Source organism: Oncorhynchus keta, chromosome 1, assembly GCF_023373465.1.
Source record: "Oncorhynchus keta strain PuntledgeMale-10-30-2019 chromosome 1, Oket_V2, whole genome shotgun sequence".
Taxonomy (NCBI): Eukaryota; Metazoa; Chordata; class Actinopteri; order Salmoniformes; family Salmonidae; genus Oncorhynchus; species Oncorhynchus keta.
In genome coordinates this window covers 23,642,870-23,670,501 of record NC_068421.1, presented here as the reverse complement: position 1 = coordinate 23,670,501, position 27,632 = coordinate 23,642,870, and the positions used below count along the sequence as shown (strand labels likewise).

Sequence of the window (27,632 nt, the reverse complement as noted above, 5' to 3'; positions counted from 1 at the left end):
AAGGACATCAACCACCCGAGCCACTGCCTGTTCACCCCGCTATAATCCAGAAGGTGAGGTCAGTCAGTACAGGTGCATCAAAGCTGGGACCGAGAGACTGAAAAACAGCCATCAGACTGTTAAACAGCCACCACTAACATTGAGTGGCTGCTGCCAACACACTGACACTGACTCAACTCCAGCCACTTTAATAATGGGAATTGGATAATGGGAATAATGGGAATAATGGGAATTGATGGGAAATATATCACTAGCCACTTTAAACAATGCTACCTTATATAATGTTACTTACCCTACATTATTCATCTCATATGCATACGTATATACTGTACTCTATATCATCGACTGCATCCTTATGTAATACATGTATCACTAGCCACTTTAACTATGCCACTTTGTTTACATACTCATCTCATATGTATATACTGTACTCGATACCATCTACTGTATCTTGCCTATGCTGCTCTGTACCATCACTCATTCATATATCCTTATGTAGGGTAGTGGGTTCAATTCCCGGGACCACCCATACGTAGAATGTATGCACACATGACTGTAAGTCGCTTTGGATAAAAGCGTCTGCTAAATGGCATATATTATTATATTATATATTATTATCCATGTCGCCATTCAGCCACGACTCTGTGAAAGATATTACAGTTTTTAATGTCCCGTTGGTAGGATAGTGTTGATCGGAGCTCATCCAGTTTATTATCCAGTCATTGCACGTTGTCCAATAGAACAGATGGGAGAGGCGGGTTACCCACTCAGCGAAAAATTCTCCCAAGGCACCCGGATCTGCGCCCCCTGTATCTCCATCTTTTCTTCATGTGAATGATGGGGATTTTGGCTGGTCTGTGAGCAACAGTATATCCTTCGAGTCAGAATCATTATAGAAAAAATATTAGTCCAGTTCGAGGTAATTAATCACTGTTCTGATATCCAGAAGCTCTTTCCGGTCATAAAATATGGTAGCAGCAACATTATGTCTAAACTAAGTTACAAACAATGCAAAAACAAAACACACAAAATAGCACAATTGGTTAGGAGCCCGTAAAACAGCAGCCATCCCCTGCAGCACCATTATCTCAGTCTCATAGCAAAGGGTCGGAATACTTTTGTAAAAATTGTATATCTGTTTGTTTATTTTTTTATACACTTGCAAACTTTTCTAAAAAAACTTTTTCACTTTGTCATTTCAGGGTGTTGTTTGTAGATTGAAAAAAAACATTATTCATTTTAGAATAAAGCTGTAAAGTAACAAAATGTGGAAAAGGTAAAGGGGTCTGAATACTTACTGAATGTACTGTACAGTACTGAGACTCCAAGGAAAGGGGTGAGACAAACATCACAAGCACACTAGTCAAATGTATTACTCTATTACTGTCTCCTGGTGTTTGTTCTCTGGTTGGAATTTAACATGGAGGATTATGCTTTGGATACCCGCTGTTTACGAGTAAGTAACAGTTAGTCATTGAGATATATTACCATGGTGTGCCAGTTGTAGTTGTCAGTGAAAGACTAAGGGACAACTTGGGGGCTTCCAATTAAGAGTGACATTGTTATTGCCTAGGTGTCATGACGTTGGCCTCTTTGGGTATATCAAGCCCCATCCCCCTCTCCCTGCCTCCCCTTTTCCTCCTTCAACTATGTTGCTGTGATCAGAGAGATGTCGTAAATTCCTGAGGATCTCCTCAAGGACACACAGTATAGAGAGAGTCAATTTTCATAGAGGACAAAGGAAATCCTTCCACCTCACAGGACCTGAGGTACGAACAAATTTCATGTTCCGGAGAAAGTATAAAAGATCGGTGAAGAATCCAGCTACGAACTGGTCCGTTTGTCACAATTTGGGGAAGCTCATGGGAGACGGTGTGGCCACATTACCATAACACTGATAATATAATAGCCTCAGATATGAGATTTACATCTAATTGTTGTATAAGATGAATGAGTGAATATGATACTGTTTGTATAATTGTGTAATATGATTGTGGACTGTTTAATGAAGAAAAATACAATTCCCTTTTGATTTTAACTAAATCAGAAGTCCGCCCCTGAGCCCAGTTAGGGTCAGGCCTCCTGGGACAGCCCTTTTTCGGCCCTTCCGAATAAAACCCCCACTCGGGTTTTCGATCAGCAGACCGAGCTTACCTCAATTACGAGATGGCTAAAGGTTGCAGACCATGTTTTTCTCCATTAGGGGAGACAAAGGTTGCAGACCATTGCTGAATCTTTTAACCATACCACGTGGTTAAACTCTTAGACTATCGATACCGACAGAATAAGAACAAGTCTTTGATATTAATTACTAGTCTGCAGCTAGGAATTCGGTATCATTGAACGCAAAGAACGACAACCGCCGACACATCCATTCTATAACAAATGTCACTCTGAACTATCCCCTCTAACCAAACCGAGAGAGAGAGGGAGAGAGACGGACAATTCTACAAAAGACAACAAACTTTTCACCAGTGGTCAAGACGACACACTGAGCGTAAATATATATATTGATTGCAATTGTTCACGAATGAGTGAGCGTTCATGTGCAAAGGATTAGCATTTCAATTGTTATAATTATCACTCTGTAGTGACTTCTTAGTCGACCCCCACTTCCCCTTTTGTCTAACAAGCCACCATGCCGGTTTAGCCCACTAGGGCACAATCTCCTATCATTTCATGTAACCACATTTACCTTGTTTGTTTTTTATGCATTTCTGTGAATTATTTAGTTAGTAATAAATAAATGATTTAAGACAATTGATGTATGGATGACTCATAGTGAAGACTGGGTTCGTTCAGATAACCAACAATTTACGATGTTTTGAATGAGACAAACGTGAGGTAAAGTAAATAATTCATTAATTCAAAGACTAATTGATCAGATAAAATATTTGAAAAGTTATTTTAGGAAATGATAACTTTGTAATCTGAATATTTTTCCTTTGTGCCCCGACTTCCTAGTAATTACGGTTACATGATTAATCAGTCTAATCGCGTAATAACTAATTACAGAGAATCTTTGATAAAAACTATCAGTCTTCAGTTAATGATAGTAAAGACACGACAGAGGCCTCCCAGTGTCCGATACTGTAATTAAGCATCTGATTTGCATGTGAAAAATGACCTGACCTTCTCAACACATGAATCAAAATCAGTTGGTAAACAGTATTGATCTTGAGAAAATGGAGCATTGTTAATCTCTATATTTTGCAGGTCATGTCTGAGGGGAGCTGAGAGGAGGCCAACTGAACTCTATGGTCTAGTGGTCAGAGAAAGAAATGGCTGACCCCAAGGTTGCTGGATGGAGCATATCACTGTTGAACGCTTGAGCAGTGCACAGAAATAGAACAGCTCCAGTACATACCCAGTTGAATAAACTGATAATAGCACAGAGTAAAAATAAATAGAGGACCATTCAAGTGTCCTGGACAAAGGTACTCAGCAAGCTAGAGAAATACATTTGTCCATCGTCCTCCTGAAAAAAATGTTTAATTGTGTGAATCGAAAGCTCCTTTAAAAAAACAGACTTGCTCTTAGGGGTCTGTTTTCATTGACGATCCATCAGCAGTTTCAACTTAAACAATTGTTCCAGAAAATGTACTTTAATGTGTCAATTTGTAGAAAATGATTTCCTTTCATAATACAATTGTTGCTACTAACAAAAAATGATTAAATTTACTGGTGACCGGGTGAAAACAGCCACCAAATGTCAAAAGAAGCTGGCACCTCGCATTCCAGTAAAAGCATTGGCAGAAATTAGTTAGACTGAAACCAATCACTCCCACAGACACTCCATTACTCACTTAAAATTGAGGCTCTCCCACTTCTTCTGCATTAGCCAGCCACCACACAGTGACTTGCTAGGAGTCAAAGGAGACTTGCTGGTGCCTCCATAACTGAAAGAAAAGCACACAAATCACCACAGTTGGGACAAAAACTGCTGACTGTTTAAACACTCACCGTGCCCAGTGACTTTAGTTTAAAAAATGTAAAGGGTGGGTATCTATTGAAAGCCTAAATTGACTGCCGTTTACCCACTTAAAGCTGTGGGTAGACAAGATGTTGGCTAGGTGAATTGAGTGGGCTGTCAACATGTTGTGATTCAGCAGCGGGCCTTATTTCAAGGTTTCCTTTTCCTTCAGTAAAGCATAGATGAGCATCTACGTGATTGCTCTGCCTGCTGCTCCAGAGAGGGAGCTTCCAGGCAGTAGACCAGGGCTGAGGCCTGAGGGCCGAGCTGGAGAAGCCTTACCTCTGAATGAAAACGTGGGAGCAGTAGTAGGAGACTAAGAACAGTACAACAGCGAACAGTCTAAAGCACCATCCTGGAGAGGGAGAGAACAACCACATGCAATAGATTAGAAACCAACATAATGCTTTTCTTGTATAGCCTGTAGTCAAATCCTAGTCTATGATATTTCAAATTGATGCTAATTATGGCATGAGATTGCATGAGATCCAATCTGCAGGCAAGCAGGCAGGCACGACTGCAGGCAGATCTTCACTTCCTACAGTATCACTAACTTAACATCCACTGGAGTGGAATGGAGGAGTGCTATTACTTGAGCAGTAAATAAATAAAAAACAAAGCAGCCCCTAGAACTTTCAGTTCCCACATCAAACAACTCTGCCGAACAAAAGTCTCCTCTACCTCCACACTAGCAACATGTCAATGACCACAAACATTCTCTCGTCTGGTAGATAAACACTCCCCCAGCCCAGACAGTGGTCTACATGTACAGGGGCTTAGGAGGGAGGGAGGGCAGTACTCCAGCTCATAGACATACTTCCCACACATTTGTTCCAGGAATACAAATGGCTACTTATACAGTAAAGGCAAACATGTAGTGCCAAACTAAACATGGTCTCCATTGAGCTGAATCTGCTTTCTGGTACTGCCTTTAACGGAGTCAGAGAAACCTTGGACTGGCTTTTCATTTTCAACACAGCAGCTAGGCAAACTGAAATGAGCTGGTATGTGAGAGCTAACATAAGGATGTTATTGTGTAACACTACATCTACCAAAAGCTTGAGTGAACTGAAAGAATGAAACTGTACTAGGCTAGATTTGTAGAAATACTGTAAACCTTCTATAAAAAGAAAAGTAAAGAAAACAGTAGAAAACAAAGCTATCCCATGTTTTTCATTTCAAGAACAACAACCACAAATGAAGACAGGAGTTAAATGTCTGATTAAAGTATTGTATGTGCAGGGGTGTATTGACAACAACTCCTGTAAGGAAGCAGCGGGAGCTTACTTTTAGCAGTCTTTAGGGACATCTTCACATGCTCCTTCGCCCTCTCATCTCGGTACTGCACATGATGTTACCCTGAGGGGGAAGGTGAAGGAAGAACAGCATATTAGCACCTCTAACATCAGGCTCAATCGGACAGGAGTGGCACCAGCAAATTAAATTAACCATATGCCTTAAACCGCACAATAAATGACATATTTCTCCACCAGGAATATAAATGAGAAACTGGGATTGAAATGAAACACCAAGACAACACGTAGATTACACAGTCACTTCAGGGGACTCTGGAGCACTGACTGATGATAATCATTGCAGTGTTTCTCTGGCTTTGTGCTCATTGTGAAAAAATGGAATTGGCTGTCTCCAGTGACTATGCACCAGACAGTGTGGGAAAGAGCCATAGAGATTAGAGGTCGACCGATTAATCGGAATGGCTGATTAATTAGGGCCGATTTCAAGTTTTCATAACAATCGGAAATCTGTATTTTTGGGCGTCGATTTTGCAGATTTTTTTTTTAAACCTTTATTTAATCTTTATTTAACTAGGCAAGTCAGTTAAGAACACATTCTTAGTTTCAATGACGGCCTAGGAACGAGGCAGTACATATTTACCTGATCTATTTGATATTAATGGTTAACAATTCATATTTAAATAATAGTAAGACATTTCTATCCTTCTAGTGTCTGTGTTTTTATAGTCTCCACTCATTCAGCTAATCTGGGCGTATGGTCACTAGAGATTGAGCTGAGAGATTGAGCTTGAGTTGACAAATTAGTTAAAGACTGCATTACATAGACAATAATGTGTTTTACTAGAGATAGCTTATGAGTAGAACCATCCCTCATTGTCTCAAAATCATCCTTGCAACTGAGAAACTAAGCCAGGGTGGGGTTAAGACAACTACCCTGTGCAGATAACAACAGGATGAACCCAGAGTGGCTTATGATGCCCCAATCTGCATGGGAAGGGTGGAAACAACCATGACTAATTATTCTTAGTGTCAGCTATATAAAGAACTCTGCATTTGTGTAAAGGTTAAGCTGCTCAGCCCAACTTGACTAGTCTCATTATAGCAATAATCTATATTAAATAAAGATGATTGTTTGAAGAAATTACTGACTCTCTCAGTTATAATTTCCACGACAGACCCCACAGAGCCCCAGGACAGAAACACAATTAGACCCAACCAAATGATGAGAAAACAAAAAGATAATTACTTAACACATTGGAAAGAATTAACAAAAAAAACTAGAATGTTATTTTACTCTAACCCGAGAGTTCACAGTGGCAGACTACCTGACCACTGTGACTGACCCAAAATTAAGGAAAGCTTTGACTATGTACAGACTCAGTGACCATAGCCTTGCTATTGAGAAAGGCCACCGAAGGCACACCTGGCTCTTTAAGAGAAGACTGTGCATACAGCCCACAAAATGAAGTGGAAACTGAGCTGCACTTCCTAACCTCCTGCCAAATGCATGACCATATCAGAGACACATATTTCACGCAACACGCAAAATAAGTCCAGTCCAATTAATCCCCCAATTTTTTTTAGAAACCTCCACTGGGAGTCCATTGAGCCCTGGTGCATGGCCGGGGGACATTTGAGTTACGGCCTCTGCCAGTTAATGGGACAACAGAGGAATGTCCATTTCATCCCACTGTGCCAGAGAGAGCATAGGGAGTTCTGCAAACAAAACCTGAGCACACATAGGATCACACAGTTCTGCCCTATACAACTCAGTATAAATCTCCACAGCCCGCTCCCGCATCTCCCCTCTACAGAGGTCACCTGCCCATCAGACAGCCGTAGACAATGCATACCCTTTGCTTCACCGCTCTGTCTTTCCAAACAAAAGAAGAAGAAGCTGGGAGTGTCCATCTCTTACAAGTGCTTCCTTTGCTTTAACCTGGAAAAAACTTCCCAGGTCCCTATGTAATTCAGCTAAATTAGCCTGGAAGACTACATTGCCTTGCCCCACCATCTCTACCTCCATCTCACTAATACAATGCTCGAGTTCCCCCAATACTCTCCTAGCCTCTGGAGGATGAGAGAGCTGTTTACTGTTGACAGAAAAGCCGAATTTGGACTTTACCCACATCCCACAATTGATTCAGAGACTTATACTCCTCTCTTTGCTGCCCCCACCTTTCCCCAAAATATCTGGAAACCTAAGCAAAAAAAATGAATCTTGTAAGAGCTTTACATTAAAAACTTCCAATAAAATGCATGCCGAGGCCCAGATGAAATAGACAGCTGAGCCATGGTTATGTTGTGAGCCGAAAAACCCACCGGGAGAAAGGTAGCGTCTAACAGCCTATTGCTCTGATTCCTGGACATGTAAATTCGATCAAGTCAGGCTGCACTCACCCTAGCCCCAAAGACCTTCACCCATGTATACTGTCTTGTGTCAGGATATCTAGTTTTCCAAACATCCACAAGGTCGAACTGATTAATGATGTCCCTTAACACTCCCACTGACCCTGAATGAGGCTCCCCATTTCTGTATTTCATAAAAAGCATTGTACAGTTCCAGTTCCCGCCGACCACCAGCGTCTCCCCAGGCGCTACCTGTGAGAGTTGCTGTCTAAGACACCCAAATAGAAGCCCCCCTGTGTTAGGCGCATACACATTTATAAAGGCAAAACCCATGTTGTTAATTTCTGCTTTTACTACAAGCAGCCTACCCCTACACAACTCATTTGAGGAGCAAATTTTTACAGACAGACCTGGTACAAAAAAGACGGCCAACCCTGCATTAAAATATGTCCCATGGCTCAACACACTTGCCCCTTTCCACCTGAGCCCCCAATCGACTTCATTCACCACATTACTATGCGTCTCATAAAGAAACAACACCTGTACTTGTACTTTGTTTTACATATTCACCCAACACACTCCTCTTTCCTGCATCTCTGGCGCCATTTATATTAAGCGATCCAACCCAAAGAGTCTCCATTAGAAGTGGGAGAAAAGCCAGCAAAGAAAGAGACCAATAAAATGCTCAAAAAGTGTCAGAAAAAAAACTATTAATCTAAACAGCGTTTGAAGGTAGACTTCTACGCACGGTTGTGACCCACTTACTCAACTTAAACCGTTTCCTGGATGAGAGGACACCATGCCCCTCATTTTTCATAGCATGTTGTACTGATCTTACAAACTCTCAGATCGAGAAAAAAAGCCTCAAGATGAACATTTTTCCCCTTAGTCTCATTCAGGAACCTTGTCAAGTTCCCTCACTGTGCATTTTGACCCCTCCACTTAACTGTCTGTCAGCTCCGGACCCATTGAAGAGGAGTCTGACAACAAAGACTTCTCATCATCCTCTTCCTCAGACTCACCTTCCTCATCGCCATCTCACATCCTGACCACCTGCCCTTCCTCTCTGGTAGGGGGCCTCCCACCAAGCACCAGGCAAAGGTTCCATGGTGCCTTTGACCACCCCAGCCGTCTCCCCTCCCACCTCCTTTCATCTCCCCATTTTCCCTCTCCCGCTTGACACCCTCCTCCTCCCCCCTAGTCTCTTACACTTCCCCACTATACTCTCCTCATCCACTAGCATATCCTGACTAGACCCAGCCTAATCTACACCACCATCTATAACCTGACTAGACCAGCCTCATCTACACCCCCATCCATAACATGACTTGGCCCAGCCTCTGCTGCCTGCATCTCATTGCCCCACCTGCACATTGACCTCCAAAAATCGGCACCAACACATTCCTTGCAAATATTTCGCTAGCATTGAGCCTACCCACCAAATTCACTATTTTCATGAACACAACCACAGTGTTGTTCATTCATGTATAAGTTCAGCTCCTACCTGCTCACCGATGGCGAGCAGGACCTCTTCCGTCTTACTTCCGTTCTCAGGAACACACCTGACGCACGTCTCCTCCACGCTAGGCAGTGAAGCCATCGCAGACACCACACCTTCCAAACCACCAGGAAGCTAAAAGTCTGTCCTCATCCTCCTTAACTTTGAAAAAAACAGTGGGTGCCGATAAACGAACAGTGTGTTAACCCTCCACCATAGAAAATACAAATGAAAAGAAAGCATCAATAAGAAAAATGCAGCTCAACTACACACGGCTTCTCAACTACCAAACACTACCAGCATATACTGCAAGAGAGAGAGAGAAGCATAGATATATATGTATATATTAGAGGTCGGACGATTTCAAGCTTTCATAACAATCAGAAATCGGTATTTTTAGACACCGATTTCGCCAGTTTTTGTTTTTTTTACACCTTTATTTAATCTTTATTTAACTAGGCAAGTCAGTTAAGAACACATTCTTATTTTCAATGACGGCCTAGGAACAGTGGGTTAACTGCCTTGTTCAGGGGCAGAACGACAGATTTTTACATTGTCAGCTCGGGGATTTAATCTTGCAACCTTACAGTTAACTAGTCCAATGCTCTATCCACCTGCCTCTCATTGCTCTCCACGAGGAGCCTGCCTGTTACGCGAATGCAATAAGCCAAGGTAAGTTGCTAGCTTGCATTAAACTTATCTTATAAAAAACAATCAATCAATCATAATCACTAGTTAACTACACATGGTTGATGATATTACTAGTTTATCTAGCATGTCCTGCGTTGCATATAATCCATGCGGTGCGTATTCGCGAAAAAAGGCTGTCCTTGTTCAAATGAGTACCTAACCATAAACATCAATGCCTTTCTTAAAATCAATACAAAGACGTATATATTTTTAAACCTGCATATTTAGCTAAAAGAGATCCAGGTTAGCAGGCAATATTAACCAGATGAAATTGTGTCACTTCTCTTGCGTTCATTGCACGCAGAGTCAGGGTATATGCAACAGTTTGGGATGCCTAATTTGCCAGAATTTTACGGAATTATGACATAACATTGAAGGTTGTGCAATGTAACAGGAATATTTAGACTTATGGTTAGATAAAATACGGAATGGTTCCGTTTTTCACTGAAAGAATAAACGTCTTGTTTTCGAGATGATAGTTTCCGGATTCGACCATATTAATGACCTAAGGCTCGTATTTCTGTGTGTTATTATGTTATAATTAAGTCTATGATTTGATAGAGCAGTCTGACTGAGCGATGGTAGGCACCAGCAAGGTCCTAAGCAGTCATTCAAACAGCACTTTCATGCGTTTTGCCAGCAGCTCTTTGCTGTTTATGACTTCAAGCCCATCAACTCCCGAGGTTAGACTGGTGTAACCGATGAGAAATGGCTAGTTAGCGGGGTGTGCGCTAATAGCGTTTCAAACGTCACTCGCTCTGAGACTTGGAGTAGTTATTCCCTTGCTCTGCATGGGTAACGCTGCTTCGAGGGTGGCTGTTGTCGATGTGTTCCTGGTTCGAGCCCAGTTAGGGGCGAGGAGAGAGACGGAAGCTATACTGTTACACTGGCAATACTAAAGTGCCTATAAGAACATACAATAGTCAAAGGTATATGAAATACAAATGGTATAGAGAGAAATAGTCCTATAATTCCTATAATAACTACAACCTAAAACTTCTTACCTAAGAATATTGAAGACTCATGTTAAAAGGAACCACCAGCTTTCATATGTTATCATGTTCTGAGCAGGGAACTTAAACGTTAGCTTTCTTACATGGCACATATTGCACTTTCACTTTATTCTCCAACACTTTGTTTTTGCATTATTTAAACCAAATTGAACATGTTTCATTATTTATATTTGGCTAAATTGATTTGATTGATGTATTATATTAAGTTAAAATAAAATGTTCATTCAGTATTGTTGTAATTGTCATTATTACAAATAAATAAATAATAATCGGGCGATTAATCAGTATCAGCTTTTTTTGGTCCTCCAATAACCGGTATCAGCATTGAAAAATCATAATCGGTCGACCTCTAGTTGATGGTATCCTCACTGAAATTATCAAATATACAGACAACAAATTCCAATTGGATATACTAAAGCTCTTTGACATCATCCTTAGCTCTGGCATCTTCCGAAATATTTGGAACCAAGGACTGATCACCCCCAATCCACAAAAGTGGAGACAAATTTGACCCCAATAACTACCGTGGGATATGCGTCAACATCAACCTTGGGAAAATCCTCTGTATTATCATTAACAGTGGACTCATTTCCTCAGTGAAAACAATTGTCACGCCTTGGTCATTGTATTTTGTGTTTTTGTTATATTTTTGGTCAGGCCAGGGTGTGACATGGGTTTATGTTATTGTATTTTAGTATTGGGGTTTGTAGTATTTGGGATCGCGGCTGATTAGGGGTGTTGTATAGGCTTGGCTGCCTGAGGCGGTTCTCAATCAGAGTCAGGTGATTCTCGTTGTCTCTGATTGGGAACCGTATTTAGGTAGCCTGGTTTTGCTTTGTATTTTGTGGGTGATTGTTCCTGTCTCTGTGAAGTGTTCACCAGATAGGCTGTAATTAGGTTTCACGTTCTGTTTGTTGTTTTTGTATTTGTTTAGTTATTTCATGTATCGTCATTCTCTTCATTAAAGAACATGAGTAACAACTACGCTGCATTTCGGTCCGACTCTCTTTCCACAAACGAAGAACGCTGTTACAGAATCACCCACCACACACGGACCGAGCAGCGTGTTAACAGGCAGCGACAGCTTGAACAGCGAAGGGAGGACGTTATGGACAGCAGAGGCATGGAGTATACGACGTGGGAAGAAATCGACAGGTGGACGGCCGACGCAGAGAGAGCAGAGGCAGTCGGAGATAGGAGTCGACGATACGAGGGAACACGGTTGGCAAGGAAGCCCGAAAAGCAGCCCAAAAAAAATATTGGGGGGGGGGGGCTTAAAGAGAGTATGGCTATGCCAGGTTGGATACCTGCGCAAACTCCCTGTGCTTATCGGGGGGCTAGAGAGACCGGGCAGGCACCGTGTTATGCTATGGAGCGCACTGTGTTTCCAGTGCGGGTGCATAGCCCGGTGCGGCACATACCAGCCCTTCGTATTGGCCGGGCTAGAGTGGGCATCGAGCCAGGTAAGGTTGGGCAGGCTCGGTGCTCAAGAGCTCCAGTGCGCCTGCACGGTCCGGTCTATCCAGAGCCAACTCTCCTTGTTTATCGTGAGGAGCCAAGGAGGAGACCTGAACCAGAGCCGGTGTTAGAGGTGAGCGAAGCAGAGACTGTGAAGGAGTTAATGGGGAAGGTGGAGTGGAGAGTAATAAGGGAGTTGCTAGCTTGGTGCTTTAGGTACAAGATTCGTCCGACGGAGCGTGTCAGGGATTTAATGGCACCTGGGTCAGCGCTCCATACTCGTCCTGAGGTGCGTGTTAGTCGGCTGGTGAAAAATGTGCCAGCCTCACGCACCAGGCCTCCTGTGTACCTACCTAGCCTTGCACGTCCTGTGCCAGTCCTGCTCTCTGGCTCTCCAGTACACCTTCACGGTCCAGTCCATCCTGTGCCACCTTCACACACCAGTCCTCCGGTAGCAGCTCCCCGCACCAGGCTGCCTGTGCGTGTCCTCGATCCAGTACCACCAGTTCCAGCACCACGCACCAGGCCTTCAGTGCGCCTCGCCTGTTCAGCGCAGCCAGCGCCTTTCTCCTCTACTGCGCTGCCGGAGTCTCCCGCCTGCCCAGCGCCGCCAGTGCTCCCAGTCTGCCCAGCGCCGCCAGTCTGCCCAGCGCCGCCAGTCTGCCAAGCGCCGCCTGTCTGCCCAGCGCCACCAGTTTGTCAGGATCAGTTAGATCCACCAGTCTGCCTGGATCCACCAGTCTGCCAGGATCCACCAGAAGTGCCAGTCAGCCAGGATCCGCCAGAAGTGCCAGTCAGCCAGGATCCGCCAGAAGTGCCAGTCGGCCAGGATTTGCCAGTCGGCCAGGATCTGCCAGTCGGCCAGGATCTGCCAGTCGGCCAGGATCTGTCAGTCTGCATGACGCAGCCAGAGCTGTCAGTCTACAAGGAGCTGTCAGTCTGCATAGAGCAGCTAGATCCGCCAGTCAGCCATGATCTTTTAGATCTGCCAGACAACCAGTCTCTTCCAGATCTGCCAGTCAACCAGTCTCTTCCAGATCTGCCAGTCAACCAGTCTCTTCCAGATCTGCCAGTCAACCAGTCTCTTCCAGATCTGCCAGTCAACCAGAATCTTCCAGATCTGCTAGTCAACCAGAATCTTCCAGTTCTGCCAGCCAGCCAGGATCTACCGGAGCCTACTACCTGCCTGAGCTTCATCTCAGTACTGGGCTTCCTCTCAGTACTGGGCTTTCTCTCAGTTCCGGGCTGCCCCTCAGTTCCGGGCTGACCCTCAGTTCCGGGCTGACCCTCAGTTCCGGGCTGACCCTCAGTCTCGAGCTGCCCCTCAGTCCCGAGCTGCCCCTCAGTCCCGAGCTGCCCCTCAGTCCCGAGCTGCCCCTCAGCCCCGAGCTTCCCCTCAGTCCCGAGCTGCCCCTTAGTCCCGAGCTGCCCCTCAGTCCCGAGCTGCCCCTCAGTCCCGAGCTGCCCCTCAGTCCCGAGCTGCCCCTCAGTCCCGAGCTGCCCCTCAGTCCCGAGATGCCCCTCAGTCACGAGCTGCTCCTCAGTTCTGTGGGGTTCTGGGTGAGGACTATTAGGCCATGGTCGGCGGCGAGGGTGGATTATCCCAGGACACGAAGGGGAGGAACTAGGACATTAATGGAGTGGGGTCGACGTCCCGAGCCGGAACCGCCACCATGGACAGACGCCCACCCGGACCCTCCCTATGGTTTTGAGGTGCGTCCGGGAGTCCGCACCTTAGGGGGGGGGGGGTTCTGTCACGCCTTGGTCATTGTATTTTGTGTTTTCGTTATATTTTTGGTCAGGCCAGGGTGTGACATGGGATTATGTTATTGTATTTTCGTATTGGGGTTTGTAGTATTTGGGATCGCTGGCTGATTAGGGGTGTTGTATAGGCTTGGCTGTCTGAGGCGGTTCTCAATCAGAGTCAGGTGATTCTCGTTGTCTCTGATTGGGAACCGTATTTAGGTAGCCTGGTTTCGCTTTGTATTTTGTGGGTGATTGTTCCTGTCTCTGTGTAGTGTTCACCAGATAGGCTGTAATAGGTTTCACGTTCCGTTTGTTGTTTTTGTATTTGTTTAGTTATTTCATGTATCGTCATTCTCTTCATTAAAGAACATGAGTAACAACTACGCTGCATTTCGGTCCGACTCTCTTTCCACAAACGAAGAACGCCGTTACAACAATGTACTGAGCGAATGTTAAATAGCTTTTTACCAAATTACAGTACACAGACCACATATTCACCCTGCACACCCTAATTGACAAACAAACAAACCAAAACAAAGGCAAAGTCTTCTCATGCTTTGTTGATTTCAAAAAAGCCTTCGACTCAATTTGACATGAGGGTCTGCTATACAAATTGATGGAAAGTTGTGTTGGCGAAAAATATACAACATTATAAAATCCATGTACACAAACAACAACTGTGTGGTTAAAATAGGCAAAAAACACATTTCTTCCCACAGGGCCATGGGGTGAGACAGGGATGCAGCTTAAACCCCACCCTCTTCAACATATATATCAACGAATTGGTGTGAGCACTAGAAATGTCTGCAGCACCCGGCCTCACCCTACGAGAATCTGAAGTCAAATGTCTAATGTTTGCTGATGATCTTGTGCTTCTGTCACCAACCAAAGAGGGCCTACAGCAGCACCTAGATCCTCTGTTCAAATTCGGCCAGACGTGGGCCCTGACAGTAAATCTCAGTAAGACCAAAATAATGGTGTTCCAAAAAAGGTCCAGTCGCCAGGACCACAAATACAAATTCCATCTAGACACCGTTGCCAGAGAGCACACAAAAAAACTATACATACCTCGGCCTAAACATCAGCGCCACAGGTAACTTCCACAAAGCTGTGAACGATCTGAGAGACAAGGCAAGAAGGGCATTCTATGCCATCAAAAGGAACATACAATTCAACATACCAATTAGGATCTGGCTTAAAATACTTGAATCAGTTATAGAACCCATTGCCCTTTATGGTTGTGAGGTCTGGGGTCCACTCACCAACCAAGAATTCAAAACATGGGACAAACACCAAATTGAGAATCTGCATGCAGAATTCTGCAAAACATCCTCTATGTACAACTTAAAACACCAAATAATGCAGGCAGAGCTGAATTAGGCCGATACCCTCTAATTATCAAAATCCAGAAAAGAGACGTTAAATTCTACAACCACCTAAAAGGCAGCGATTCCCAAACCTTCCACAACAATGCCATCACCTACAGAGAGATGAACCTGGAGAAGAGTCCCCTAAGCAAGCTGGTCCTGGGGCTCTGTTCAAACACAAACACACCCCACAGAGCCTCAGGACAGAAACATAATTAGACCCAACCAAATTATGAGAAAGCAAAAAGATAATTACTTGACACATTGGAAAGAATTAACAAAAAAAACAGCTTTGACTCTGTATAGACTTAGTGAGCATAGCCTTGCTATTGAGAAAGGCCGCCGTAGGCAGACCTGGCTCTCAAGAGAAGACAGGCTATGTGCACACTGCCCACAAAATGAGCTGGAAACTGAGCTGCACTTCCTCACCTCCTGCCCAATGTATGACCATATTAGAGACACATATTTCCCTCAGATTACACAGATCCAAAGAATTCGAAAACAAACCCGATTTTCATAAACTCCCATATCTACTGGGTGAAATACCACAGTGTACCATCACAGCAGCAAGATTTGTGACCTGTTGCCACGAGAAAAGGGTAACCAGTGAAGAACAAACACCATTGTAAATACAACCCATATTTATGCTTATTTATTTTATCTTGTGTCCTTTAACTATTTGTACATTGTATATATATATATATATATATATATATATATATATATATATATAATATGACATTTGTAATGTCTTTACTGTTTTGAAACTTCTGTATGTGTAATGTTTACTGTTCATTTTTGTTGTTTTTCACCTTATATATTCACTTTGTATGTTGTCTACCTCACTTGCCTTGGCAATGTTAACACATGTTTCCCATGCCAATAACGCCCTTGAATTGAATTGAGAGAGAGAGAGAGAGAGAGAGAGAGAGAGAGAGAGAGAGAGAGAGAGAGAGAGAGAGAGAGAGAGAGAGAGAGAGAGAGAGAGGCATATATATATATATATATATATATATATATATATATATATATATATATATATATAGAGAGAGAGAGAGAGAGAGAGAGAGAGAGAGAGAGAGAGAGATAGAGAGAGAGAGAGAGGGGCATAGAGAGAGAGGCTGAGAGAGAGAGGGGGGGGCATAGAGAGGGAGGCTGAGAGAGAGAGGCTGAGAGAGAGAGAGAAAGAGAGAGAGGGGGGACAGAGATAGAGAGAGAGAGGAGAGAGAGAGAGAGGCATAGAGAGAGAGAAAGAGAGAGAGAGAGATTCATAAAGAGAGAGGCATAGATAGGGAGAGGTAAGGTACTAATCACATTTGCCTAAAACTTAACAAAAGATACAATCTACTGTGACAATGTATTCATATGTGCAGCTTATGCTCCTCCTTCAGATTCATCATATTATGATGATCAGTTTTTTGACAATCTCCATACAAAAATCATTCTATTTTCAGGCAGAGGGTAAAGTGCTTATTTATGGAGATTTCAATGCAAGAACAGGTTCTGAGCCTGAATACACTGATGCGGGAGGTAACACCATATATTTAGACACTCCTTCTTGTACAATAGCCATATTATAAATAATAGAAACAGTCCTGACCAAATACTGAACAAAAACAGTTCTTATTTACAACTGCGACCTGGCCAAGACAAAGCAAAGCAATGCAAGACAAACAACAACACAGAGTTACACATGGAATAAACAAACATACAGTCAATAACACATTAGAAAAAAAGTCTATATACAGTCTGTGCAAATGAGGTAAGACAATGGGGGTAAAGGCAATAAATAGGCCACAGTGGCGAAATAATTGCAATTTAGCAATTAAACACTGGAGTGATAGATGTGCAAGTTGAGATACTGGGGTGCAAAGGAGCAAAATAAATAACAGTATGGGGATGAGATAGTTGGATGGGCTATTTACAGATTAGCTATGTACAGGTGCAGTGATCTGCGAGCTGCTCTGACAGCTGATGCTTAAAGCTAGTGAGGGAGATATGAGTCTCCAGCTTCAGTGATTTTTGCAATTCATTCCAGTCATTGGCAGCAGAGAACTGGAAGGAAAGGCGGCCAAATGGAGGAATTGGCTTTTAAAGAATAACCAGGCATCTTCTACTGACGGAATGAGGTCAATATCCTTCCAAGATACCCAAGCCAGGTTGATTAGAAAGGCCTGCTCGCTGAAGTGTTTTAGGGAGCGTTTGACAGTGATGAGGGGTGGTCGATTGACCTCAGACCCATTACGGACGCAAGCAATGACGCAATGATCGCTGAGATATATAGGGCACTGCGTTCATCCACCTCTGGCCTGCTCGCCTCCCTATCACTGAGGAAGTACAGTTCCCGCTCAGCCCAGTCTAAACTGTTCGCTGCTCTGGCCCCCCAATGGTGGAACAAACTCCCTCACGACGCCAGGACAGCGGAGTCAATCACCACCTTCCGGAGACACCTGAAACCCCACCTCTTTAAGGAATACCTAGGATAGGATAAGTAATCCTTCTCACCCCCCCTTTATGATTTAGATGCACTATTGTAAAGTGACTATTCTACTGGATGTCATAAGGTGAATGCACCAATTTGTAAGTCGCTCTGGATAAGAGCGTCTGCTAAATGACTTAAATGTAATGTAAATGAGATCCTGGTTGAAGACAGCAGAGGTATATTAGGAGGGCAAGGTTGGTTAGTATGACATCTATGAAGGTGCCTGTGTTTACGGATTTGGGGTTTTACCTGGTCGGTTCATTGATCATTTGTGTGAGATTGAGGGAATCAAGCTTAGATTGTAGGATGCTCGGGGTGTTAAGCATGTCCCAGTTTAGGTCACCTAACAGCACGAGCTCTGAAGATACATGGGGGGAAATCAATTCACATATGGTGTCCAGGGCACAGCTGGGGGCAGAAGGTGGTCTATAACAAGCGGCAACGGTGAGAGACTTGTTTCTGGAAAGGTGGATTTTTAAAAGTAGAAGCTCAAATTGTTTGGGCACAGACCTGGATCATAAGACAAAACTCTGCAGACTATCTCTGCAGTAGATTGGTGGTAAGGTGTATGACTTAATAAAATGTATGTAGACAGAAAACAAGTGTGCAATAAAAATCAAAAACCAAAGAACAGAATTATTTTCACAAAATCAAAGTGTGAGACCTTTGCTGCAGTTTGAGTCCAAATCTTTTCAACATTTATATCAATGAATTAGCAGACATGTCGGACCATTCTCCAGCCCCATGACTCACACTATTTGACACAGAGGTAAAATACCTGCTATATGCTGATGATTTGGTACTTCTATCACCAACCAAAGAAGGTCTTCAACTGAACCTTAACATTCTACAGCAGTATTGCCATAACTGGGCCCTGGCAGTAAATAAAAAAAAATAAAAAATCATGATTTCACCCCCCCAAAAAACAGATGTCAGAAACACAAATATAAATTCACCCTGAACAACACCATAATTGAACACACTAAAAATGACACCTACCTTGGTCTGACCATATCGGCATCGGGAAACTTTAATATGGCAGTGAAGGCACTCAAAGAAAAAGCCTGCAGAGCATTGTATGCAATAAAAATGAAATTATTCAATATCAACATCCCAATTAGAATTTGGACCAAAATATTTGACAGTGTAATGCTACCAATAGCTTTTTACAGAAGTGAAGTTTGGGGGCCACTCAATAAACTGGACTTATATGTGGGAAAAACATCCAATTGAAGCCCTGTATGCAGAATTCTGTCTGAGAAATCTATAAGTCCTGAGAAATACACTAACTAATGCATGACGGGCAGAATTGGGCCGCTTCCCAGTGGTAATGAAAATACAGAAAAGTTCATTAAAATAAACTGGTGTTGGACCTAACCAACTAAGCTGACACCAGCACTGCTTCAAAAGAAAGAATTCCAATAAACAAAACCATGAACCAATCAAAGGACTCATATTAACAACATTGGAAAAACGAAACAAAATCCCAAAGCCGACTAAATTGCTATCTGGCCCTAAACAGAGAATATGAATTGGCTGATTATCTCTACTCTGTCAGAGATACGAAGCAGAGACAGATCCTTACCAAGTAAGTGAGTGACCACCGATTGGCAATAGAAACCGGCAGACATAAAAAAGACATGGTTACCCAAAGAGGAGCGTGTATGTGGTCACTGCACGACAGGGGGGGTAGAAACAGAGAGGCACTTTCTCCTTTACTAAATATTCCTCACCAAGTGATTCATTATTCACAGAAATTACTACATTTATTCCAAATTTTAACTTATTAAACCCAGAGGAAAAACATAAAATACTCATGGGGAAGGAGCAATGGCTCCTCTTGCAGCCAAATATGTCTTTGTCTGCCATAGCCTGATGGATACTGGATAATAACATCTGCATAGTTTCCACAGATCCCTCTGGAACTTTCATTGCGCACACCTGGCCCTCATTCCCACTAATTATATTTGTATATATATGCCCTTTCACCATGGTCTGGTCAATTATTGTTACAATGTCCATTGGTGCGTGTGAGTACGTGTGCTGTGTGTTTTGGGCATCGTGCCATTGTGGATTGCGTAGATGATTACGGATTTCGTGTTAATCATTGTGCGCGTGTGTTATTTATTCGAAGTACTCCTCACTCTTTTGTTTGGGTATCACCATGTGTTTGTTTTGTCTTTGTCCCCGTGCCTTTACACGGTACGCCGTAATTTGGATACAATAAAAAAAACTATTATGCATTCCTGCGCCTGTCTCCCGAATCTCTTCATACCAGCATTACAATAGTAAACAGTAACTTCCTTATTATTACTATTATTGATGTTGTTGTGATTATCATTCCAAATAGTAGGGGTGATGGTAGTGATAGCTGTTTAGTGATGGTGGTGGTAGTAGTAGTAGTAGTAATAACGATGATGTTGGTAGTAGTAATGATGAAGATGATAATGGTGGTGGTAGTAATGATGATGATGATGATGATGGTGAAGATGACAGTTTGTTATAGTTTAATTTTCCATGTTTAGCTTTTCATATTTATTACATTTCTACTACTGACTGTTAACATTTAATTGTTGTGTTTTTTTGTATTATTATTTACTACCATTTTATATAATTATTTGTTATGCTTTATAATTGTTTTACAATGTATATTGTCTACATTGTTGCTTTGGCAATATTGACACAATATTTTTATGCCAATAAAGCAGCTTGAATTTGAGAGAGAGAGAGAGAGAGTGTCACGCCTTGGTCATAGTGTTTTGTGTTTCGTTATATATTTGGTCAGGCCAGGGTGTGACATGGGTTTATTTTGTGGTATTTCGTATTGGGGTTTTGTTGTTATTGGGATTGCGGCTGAGTAGGGGTGTTGCATAGGTTTGGCTGCCTGAGGTGGTTTTCAATCAGAGTCAGGTGATTCTCGTTGTCTCTGATTGGGAACCGTATTTAGGTATCCGGGGTTCACTGTGTATTTCGTGGGTGATTGTTCCTGTCTCTGTGTAATTTCACCAGATAGGCTGTATTAGGTTTCACGTTCCATTTGTTGTTTTGAATTTGTATAAGTTATGTTCATGTATCGCGATTCATTTATTAAAGACATGAGTAACCACCATGCTGCATTTCGGTCCGACTCTCTTTCAACAAACGAAGAACGCCGTTACAGAATCACCCACCTCACACGGACCGAGTGGCGTCGTTACAGGCAGCGACAGCAGGAGCAGCGAACGGAGGCACTTACGAGAGCTGAGAGACGCTGTTATGAGGACCTTATGGACAGCAGATGTATGGAGTATACGACGTGGGAAGAAATAGACAGGTGGGCGGTCGACCCAGAGAGAGTGCCGGAGCCCGCCTGGGATTCGCTGGAACAGTGCGAAGAGGGCTACAGGAGAATGGAGTTGGAGAGGCAATCACGACGGCGCAGAGGGAAGCCCGAAAAGCAGCCCCAATAATGTATTGGGGGGGGGCTCAGAGGGAGAGTGGCTGAGTCAGGAGATAGTCCTGAGCCAACTCTCCTTGTTTATCGTGAGGAGCCAAGGAGGAGACCAGAACCAGAGCCGGTGTTAGATGTGAGCGAAGCAGAGACTGTGAAGGAGTTAATGGGGAAAGTGGAGGAGAGAGTAATGAGGGAGTTGCTAGTATGGAGCTATAGGTACGATATTCGTCCGACGGAGCGTGTCGGGGATTTAATGGCACCTGGGTTAGCGCTCCATACTCGTCCTGAGGTGCGTGTTAGTCGGCTGGTGAAAAATGTGCCAGCCTCACGCACGAGGCCTCCTGTGTACCTACCTAGCCTTGCACGTCCTGTGCCAGTCCTGCTCTCAGGCTCTCCAGTACACCTTCATGGTCCAGTCCATCCTGTGCCACCTTCACACACCAGTCCTCCGGTAGCAGCTCCCCGCACCAGGCTTCCTGTGCGTGTCCTCGATCCTGTAGCACCAGTTCCAGCACCACGCACCAGGCCTTCAGTGCGCCTCGCCTGTTCAGCACAGCCAGAGCCTTCCTTCCCTCCTGCGCTGTCGGAGTCTCCCGCCTGTTCAGCGCTATCAGAGCCTTCCTCCTCTACAGCGCTGCCGGAGCCTCCTGCCTGTTCGGAGCAGCCTGAGCTGTCAGTCTGCATGAAGCAGCCAGAGCTGTCAGTCTGCATGAAGCAGCCAGAGCTGTCAGTCTGCATGAAGAAACCAGAGCTGTCAGTCTGCAAAGAGCTGCCAGTCTGCAAGGAGCTGTCAGTCTGCAAGGAGCTGTCAGTCTGCAAGGAGCTGCCAGTCTGCAAGGTGCTGTCAGCCTGCATGGAGCAGTCAGAGCTGTCAGTCTGTATGAAGCAGCCAGAGCTGTCAGTCTGCATAAAGCAGCCAGAGCTGTCAGTCTGTATGAAGCAGTCAGAGCTGTCAGCCTGCATGGAGCAGTCAGAGCTGTCAGTCTGTATGAAGCAGCCAGAGCTGTCAGTCTGCATGAAGCAGCCAGAGCTGTCAGTCTGTATGAAGCAGCCAGAGCTGTCAGTCTGTATGAAGCAGCCAGAGCTGTCAGTTTGCATGAAGCAGCCAGAGCTGTCAGTCTGCAAACAGCTGCCAGTCTGCGAGGAGCTGTCAGTCTGCAAGGAGCTGTCAGTCTGCAAGGAGCTGTCAGCCTGCATGGAGCAGCCAGAGCTGTCAGTCTGCAAGGAGCTGCCAGTCTGCAAGGAGCTGCCAGTCTGCAAGGAGCTGCCAGTCTGCAAGGAGCTGCCAGTCTGCAAGGTACTGCCAGTCTGCATGGAGCAGCCAGAGCTGTCAGTCTGCATAGCGCAGCTAGATCCGCCAGTCAGCCATGATCTTCTAGATCTGCCAGTCAACCAGATTCTTCCAGATCTGCCAGTCAACCAGTCTCTTCCAGATCTGCTAGTCAACCAGATTCTTCCAGATCTGCCAGTCAACCAGTCTCTTCCAGATCTGCCAGTCAACCAGAATCTTCCAGATCCGCCAGCCAGCCAGGATCTACCGGAGCCTACTACCTGCCTGAGCTTCATCTCAGTACTGGGCTTCCTCTCAGTACTGGGCTTTCTCTCAGTCCCGGGCTGCCCCTCAGTCCCGGGCTGCCCCTCAGTCCCGGGCTGCCCCTCAGTCCCGAGCTGCCCCTCAGTCCCGAGCTGCCCCTCAGTTCAGTGGGGTTCTGGGTGAGGACTATTAGGCCATGGTCGGCGGCGAGGGTGGATTATCCCAGGACGCGAAGGGGAGGAACTATGACTTTAATGGAGTGGGGTCCACGTCCCGAGCCGGAACCGCCACCATGGACAGACGCCCACCCGGACCCTCCCTATGGTTTTGAGGTGCGTCCGGGAGTCCGCACCTTAGGGGGGTTCTGTCACGCCTTGGTCATAGTGTTTTGTGTTTCGTTATATATTTGGTCAGGCCAGGGTGTGACATGGGTTTATTTTGTGGTATTTCATATTGGGGTTTTGTAGTTATCGGGATTGCGGCTGAGTAGGGGTGTTGCATAGGTTTGGCTGCCTGAGGTGGTTTTCAATCAGAGTCAGGTGATTCTCGTTGTCTCTGATTGGGAACCGTATTTAGGTAGCCGGGGTTCACTGTGTATTTCGTGGGTGATTGTTCCTGTCTCTGTGTAGTTTCACCAGATAGGCTGTATTAGGTTTCACGTTCCGTTTGTTGTTTTGAATTTGTATAAGTTATGTTCATGTATCGCGATTCATTTATTAAAGACATGAGTAACCACCACGCTGCATTTCGGTCCGACTCTCTTTCAACAAACGAAGAACGCCGTTACAGAGAGAGAGAGGAATAGATAGAGGCATAGAGACAGAGAGACAGAGGCGTGTAGAGAGAGAGGCGCATAGAGAGAGAGGCGCATACAGTGGCTTTGCGAAAGTATTCACCCCCTATTTTGTGGCCTTACAACCTGGAATTAAAATACATTTTTGGGGGTTTGTATCATTTGATTTATACAACATGCCTACCACTTTGAAGATGCAAAATATGTTTTTATTGTGAAACAAACAAGAAATAAGACCAAAATGTTTTTAACTTGAGCGTGCATAACTATTCACCCCCCCCAAAGCCAATACTTTGTAGAGCCACCTTTTGCAGAAATTACAGCTGCAAGACTATTTGGGTATGTCTCTATAAGCTTGGCACATCTAGCCACTTGGATTTTGCCCATTCTTCAAGGCAAAACTGCTCCAGCTCCTTCAAGTTGGATTGGTTCTGCTGGTGTACAGAAATCTTTAAGTCATACCACAGATTCTCAATCGGATTGAGGTCTGTGCTTTGACTAGGCCATTCCAAGACATTTGAATGTTTCCCCTTAAACCATTGGAGTATTGCTTTAGCAGTATGCTTAGGGTCATTGTCCTGCTGGAAGGTGAACCTCTGAAACAGGATTCCCTCAAGAATTTCCCTGTATTTAGCGCCATCCAAAATTCCTTCAATTCTGACCAGTTTCCTGCCGATGAAAAACATACCCACAACATGATGCTGCCACTACCATGCTTCACTGTGGGGATGGTGTTCTCGGGGTGATGAGATGTGTTGGGTGTGCGCCAGGCATAGTGTTTTTCTTGATGGCCAAAAAGCTCCATTTTAGTCTCATCTAACCAGAGTACCTTCTTCCATGTGTTTGGGGAGTCTCCCACATGCCCTTTGGCAAACACCAAATGTGTTTGCCTATTGTTTTCTTTAAGCACTGGCTTTTTTTCTGGCCATTTTTCCATAAGGCCCAGCTCCGTGGAGTGTAAGGCTTAAAGTGGTCCTATGGAAAGATACTACAATCTCCGCTGTGGAGCTTTGCAGCTCATTTAGAGTTATCTTTGGTCTCTTTGTTGCCTCTCTAATTCCCTCAATTGCCTGTTCTGTGAGTTGTGGTGGTCGACCAACTCTTGACAGGTTTGTTGTGGTGCCACATTCGTTCCATATTTTTATAATGGATTTAATGGTGCTCCGTGGGATGTTCAAAGTTTTGAATATTTTTTATGACCCAACCCTGATCTGTACTTCTTCACAACTTTTTCCCTGACCTGTTGGAGAGCTCATTGGTCTTCATGGTGCCGCTTGCTTGGTGGTGCCCCTTGCTTAGTGGTGCTGCAGACTCTGGGGCCTTTCAGAACAGGTGTATATATACACTAAGATCATGTGACAAATCATGTGACACTTAAATAAAGTTCACCTGTGTGCAATCTAATTAATTATGTGACTGCTGAAGGTAATTGGTTGCACCAGATCTTTTTTAGGGGCTTCATAGCAAAGGGGGTGAATGCATATGCACCTACCACTTTTCCGTTTTTTATTTTTTAGAATTTTTTAAAATAAGTATTATATTTTTCATTTCACTTCACCTATTTTGACTATTTTGACTAATACAGCTTTTAATTATAGGTTGTAATGCAACAACATAGGAAAAATGCCAAGGGGGGTGAATACTTTTGCAAGGCACTGTAGAGAGAGGCACATAGATAGAGAGAGTGAGGCATAGAGAGAGAGAGAGAGAGATGGGTCAGATCAGTAAGAGGATGAACGGGAGAGATGACACTTCATCACCATCTAGGGACATTTTCAATCCCACACCGTCACATACAGCTCACCACAATCTGCTACTTTAAATTTTGCTTTGGAGTGGCCGAGTATAAATGACGGATTAGATGAGATTATCGGTCGCTGATGTCAATCTCAGACAGACAGACAGACAGACAGACAGACAGACAGACAGACAGACAGACAGACAGACATCTTCCACGGACTCCCCGTCTCTGGACAAAATCTGACCACAACCCCCCAATGTCATGGTCCAGAATCATGACGGTTTGCCCAGCCTGACAGGCCGTTCATTTTGACTACAAAATAAACACTTCACTCAACTACAGATGTTTTTACATTTGGAACAAAACATTGAAAACTAAATATATCCATGTAAGCTGCTAGTTTCTATTTAGCAACAACAGTTAAATAGACCTGGTGTCAATCATGCATGCCCAGCCTGGCAGAGTGTGGAGGATCAAAGATCACATTATCTTTTAAAACCACCACAGGTTCTGGTTGTGGATTCAACCCATCAGCTAAACAATCTGTGCTGTCACAGCATTAGCACTGATAAGCTATTCCTTTGGGGAGACGGTCTCTCCTTCAGTTCACCTTAATAGACTGGAGCTGTTTTTAAAATAGGATGGGTGGGGTAGGATTAGTATGTGTGGTCACTGTGTGATTGATTGCGCTAGCAGAACCCCAGTCCTAGACAGGTTTTAACCAGGTAGGCCAGTTGAGAACAAGTTCTCATTTACAACTGCGACCTGGCCAAGATAAAGCAAAGCAGTGCATAAAAAAACAACACAGAGTTACACATTAACAAACATACAGTCAATAACACAAATTTGTTTTAGATTTTTCTATGTACAGTGTGTGCAAATGTAGAAGAGTAGGGAAGTAGGTAATAAATAGGCCCTAGAGGCAAATACAATTACAATTTAGCATTAATACTGGAGTGATAGATGTGCAGATGATGATGTGCCTAAGGTTAAGGTCCACCCATGCTGCACTGTTCTGAGCCAATTGTAAGCCCTTTTTGTGGCACCTGACCACACGACTGAACAGCAGTTCAGGTGCGACAGAACTAGGGCCTGTAGGACCTGCCTTCTCAATAGTGTTGTTAAGGCATAGTAGCGCTTTATTAAAGACAGACTTCTTCCCATCTTAGCTACTGTTGTATCAATATGTTCCGACCATGACAGTTTACAATAGGGTTACTACAAGCAGTTTAGTCACCTCAACTTGCTCAATTTCCACATTATTCATTTCAAGATTTAGTTGAGGTTTAGGGTTTAGTGAATGATTTATCCAAAATAGAATACTTTTAGTTTTTAAAATATTTAGGACTAACTTATTCCTTTCCACCCATTCTGAAACTAACTGTAGCTCTTTCTTAAGTGTTGCAGTCATTTCAGTTGCTGTAGTAGCTGACGTGTACAGTGTCAAGTCATCCGCATACATGGACACACTGGTTTACTGTCTCAGCTGCCACACGGCAAGCGGTACCGGAGCGCCAACTCTTGGACCAAAAGCCTCCTTAACGGCTTCTACCCTCAAGCCATAAGACTGTCCACCTGGACTATTTACATTGACCCCCCCCTTTGATTTTACACTGCTGCTACTCGCTGTTTATTATCTATGTATAGTCACTTAACAAATTCTCTCGACTAACCTGTACCCCCACTCATTGACTCTGTACCGGTACCCCCTGTAAATAGCCTCGTTATTGTTATGTACATTTCCTGTAAATATTTTAGTAATGCTATTTCTTGAACTGCATTGTTGGTTAAGGCCTTGTAAGTAAGCATTTCACGGTAAGGTCTACCTGCTCAATTCGGCGCTTGTGACAAATAAAATGTGATTGGACTAGTAAAGATTGAAAAAAGTAAGGGGCCTAGACAGCTGCCCAGGGGAATTCCTGATTCTAATATAATAATAATAATATATGCCATTTAGCAGACGCTTTTATCCAAAGCTTACAGTCATGTGTGCATACATTCTACGTGGGTGGTCCCGGGAATCGAACCCACTACCCTGGCGTTACTGCTCCCAACTGAGCTACAGAAGGACCACCTGGATTATGTTAGAGGCTCCCATTAATGAACACCCTTTGTTTTCTGTTAGACATGTAACTCTTTATCCACAATATAGCAGGGGGTGTAAAGCCCTTACACAAGTTTTTCCAGCAACAGACTATGATCGATAATGTAAAAAGCTGCTCCAAAGTCTAACAAAACATATTATCATCAATTTCTCTCAGCCAATCAGTCATTTGTGTAGGTGCTGAGCTTGTTGAAT

General features: G+C 43.9%; 1 protein-coding gene across 3 annotated transcripts in view; it reads right to left on the bottom strand.

Annotated features, from left to right (window-relative positions):
- The window catches only part of LOC118370777 (CMP-N-acetylneuraminate-beta-galactosamide-alpha-2,3-sialyltransferase 4-like), a 68,537-nt gene that overhangs the window by 22,873 nt on the left and 18,032 nt on the right, over positions 1-27,632 (bottom strand). For all 3 annotated transcript variants that reach the window (XM_052518760.1, XM_052518763.1, XM_052518757.1), the window contains exons 3-5: positions 5,261-5,332; positions 4,256-4,328; positions 3,807-3,899 (exon numbers count right to left, since the gene is read on the bottom strand). In XM_052518760.1, the coding sequence (XP_052374720.1) occupies positions 3,807-3,899; positions 4,256-4,328; positions 5,261-5,282 (188 nt within the window). In that variant the 5' untranslated portion in view covers positions 5,283-5,332. The remainder of the gene's footprint in view (positions 1-3,806; positions 3,900-4,255; positions 4,329-5,260; positions 5,333-27,632) is intronic.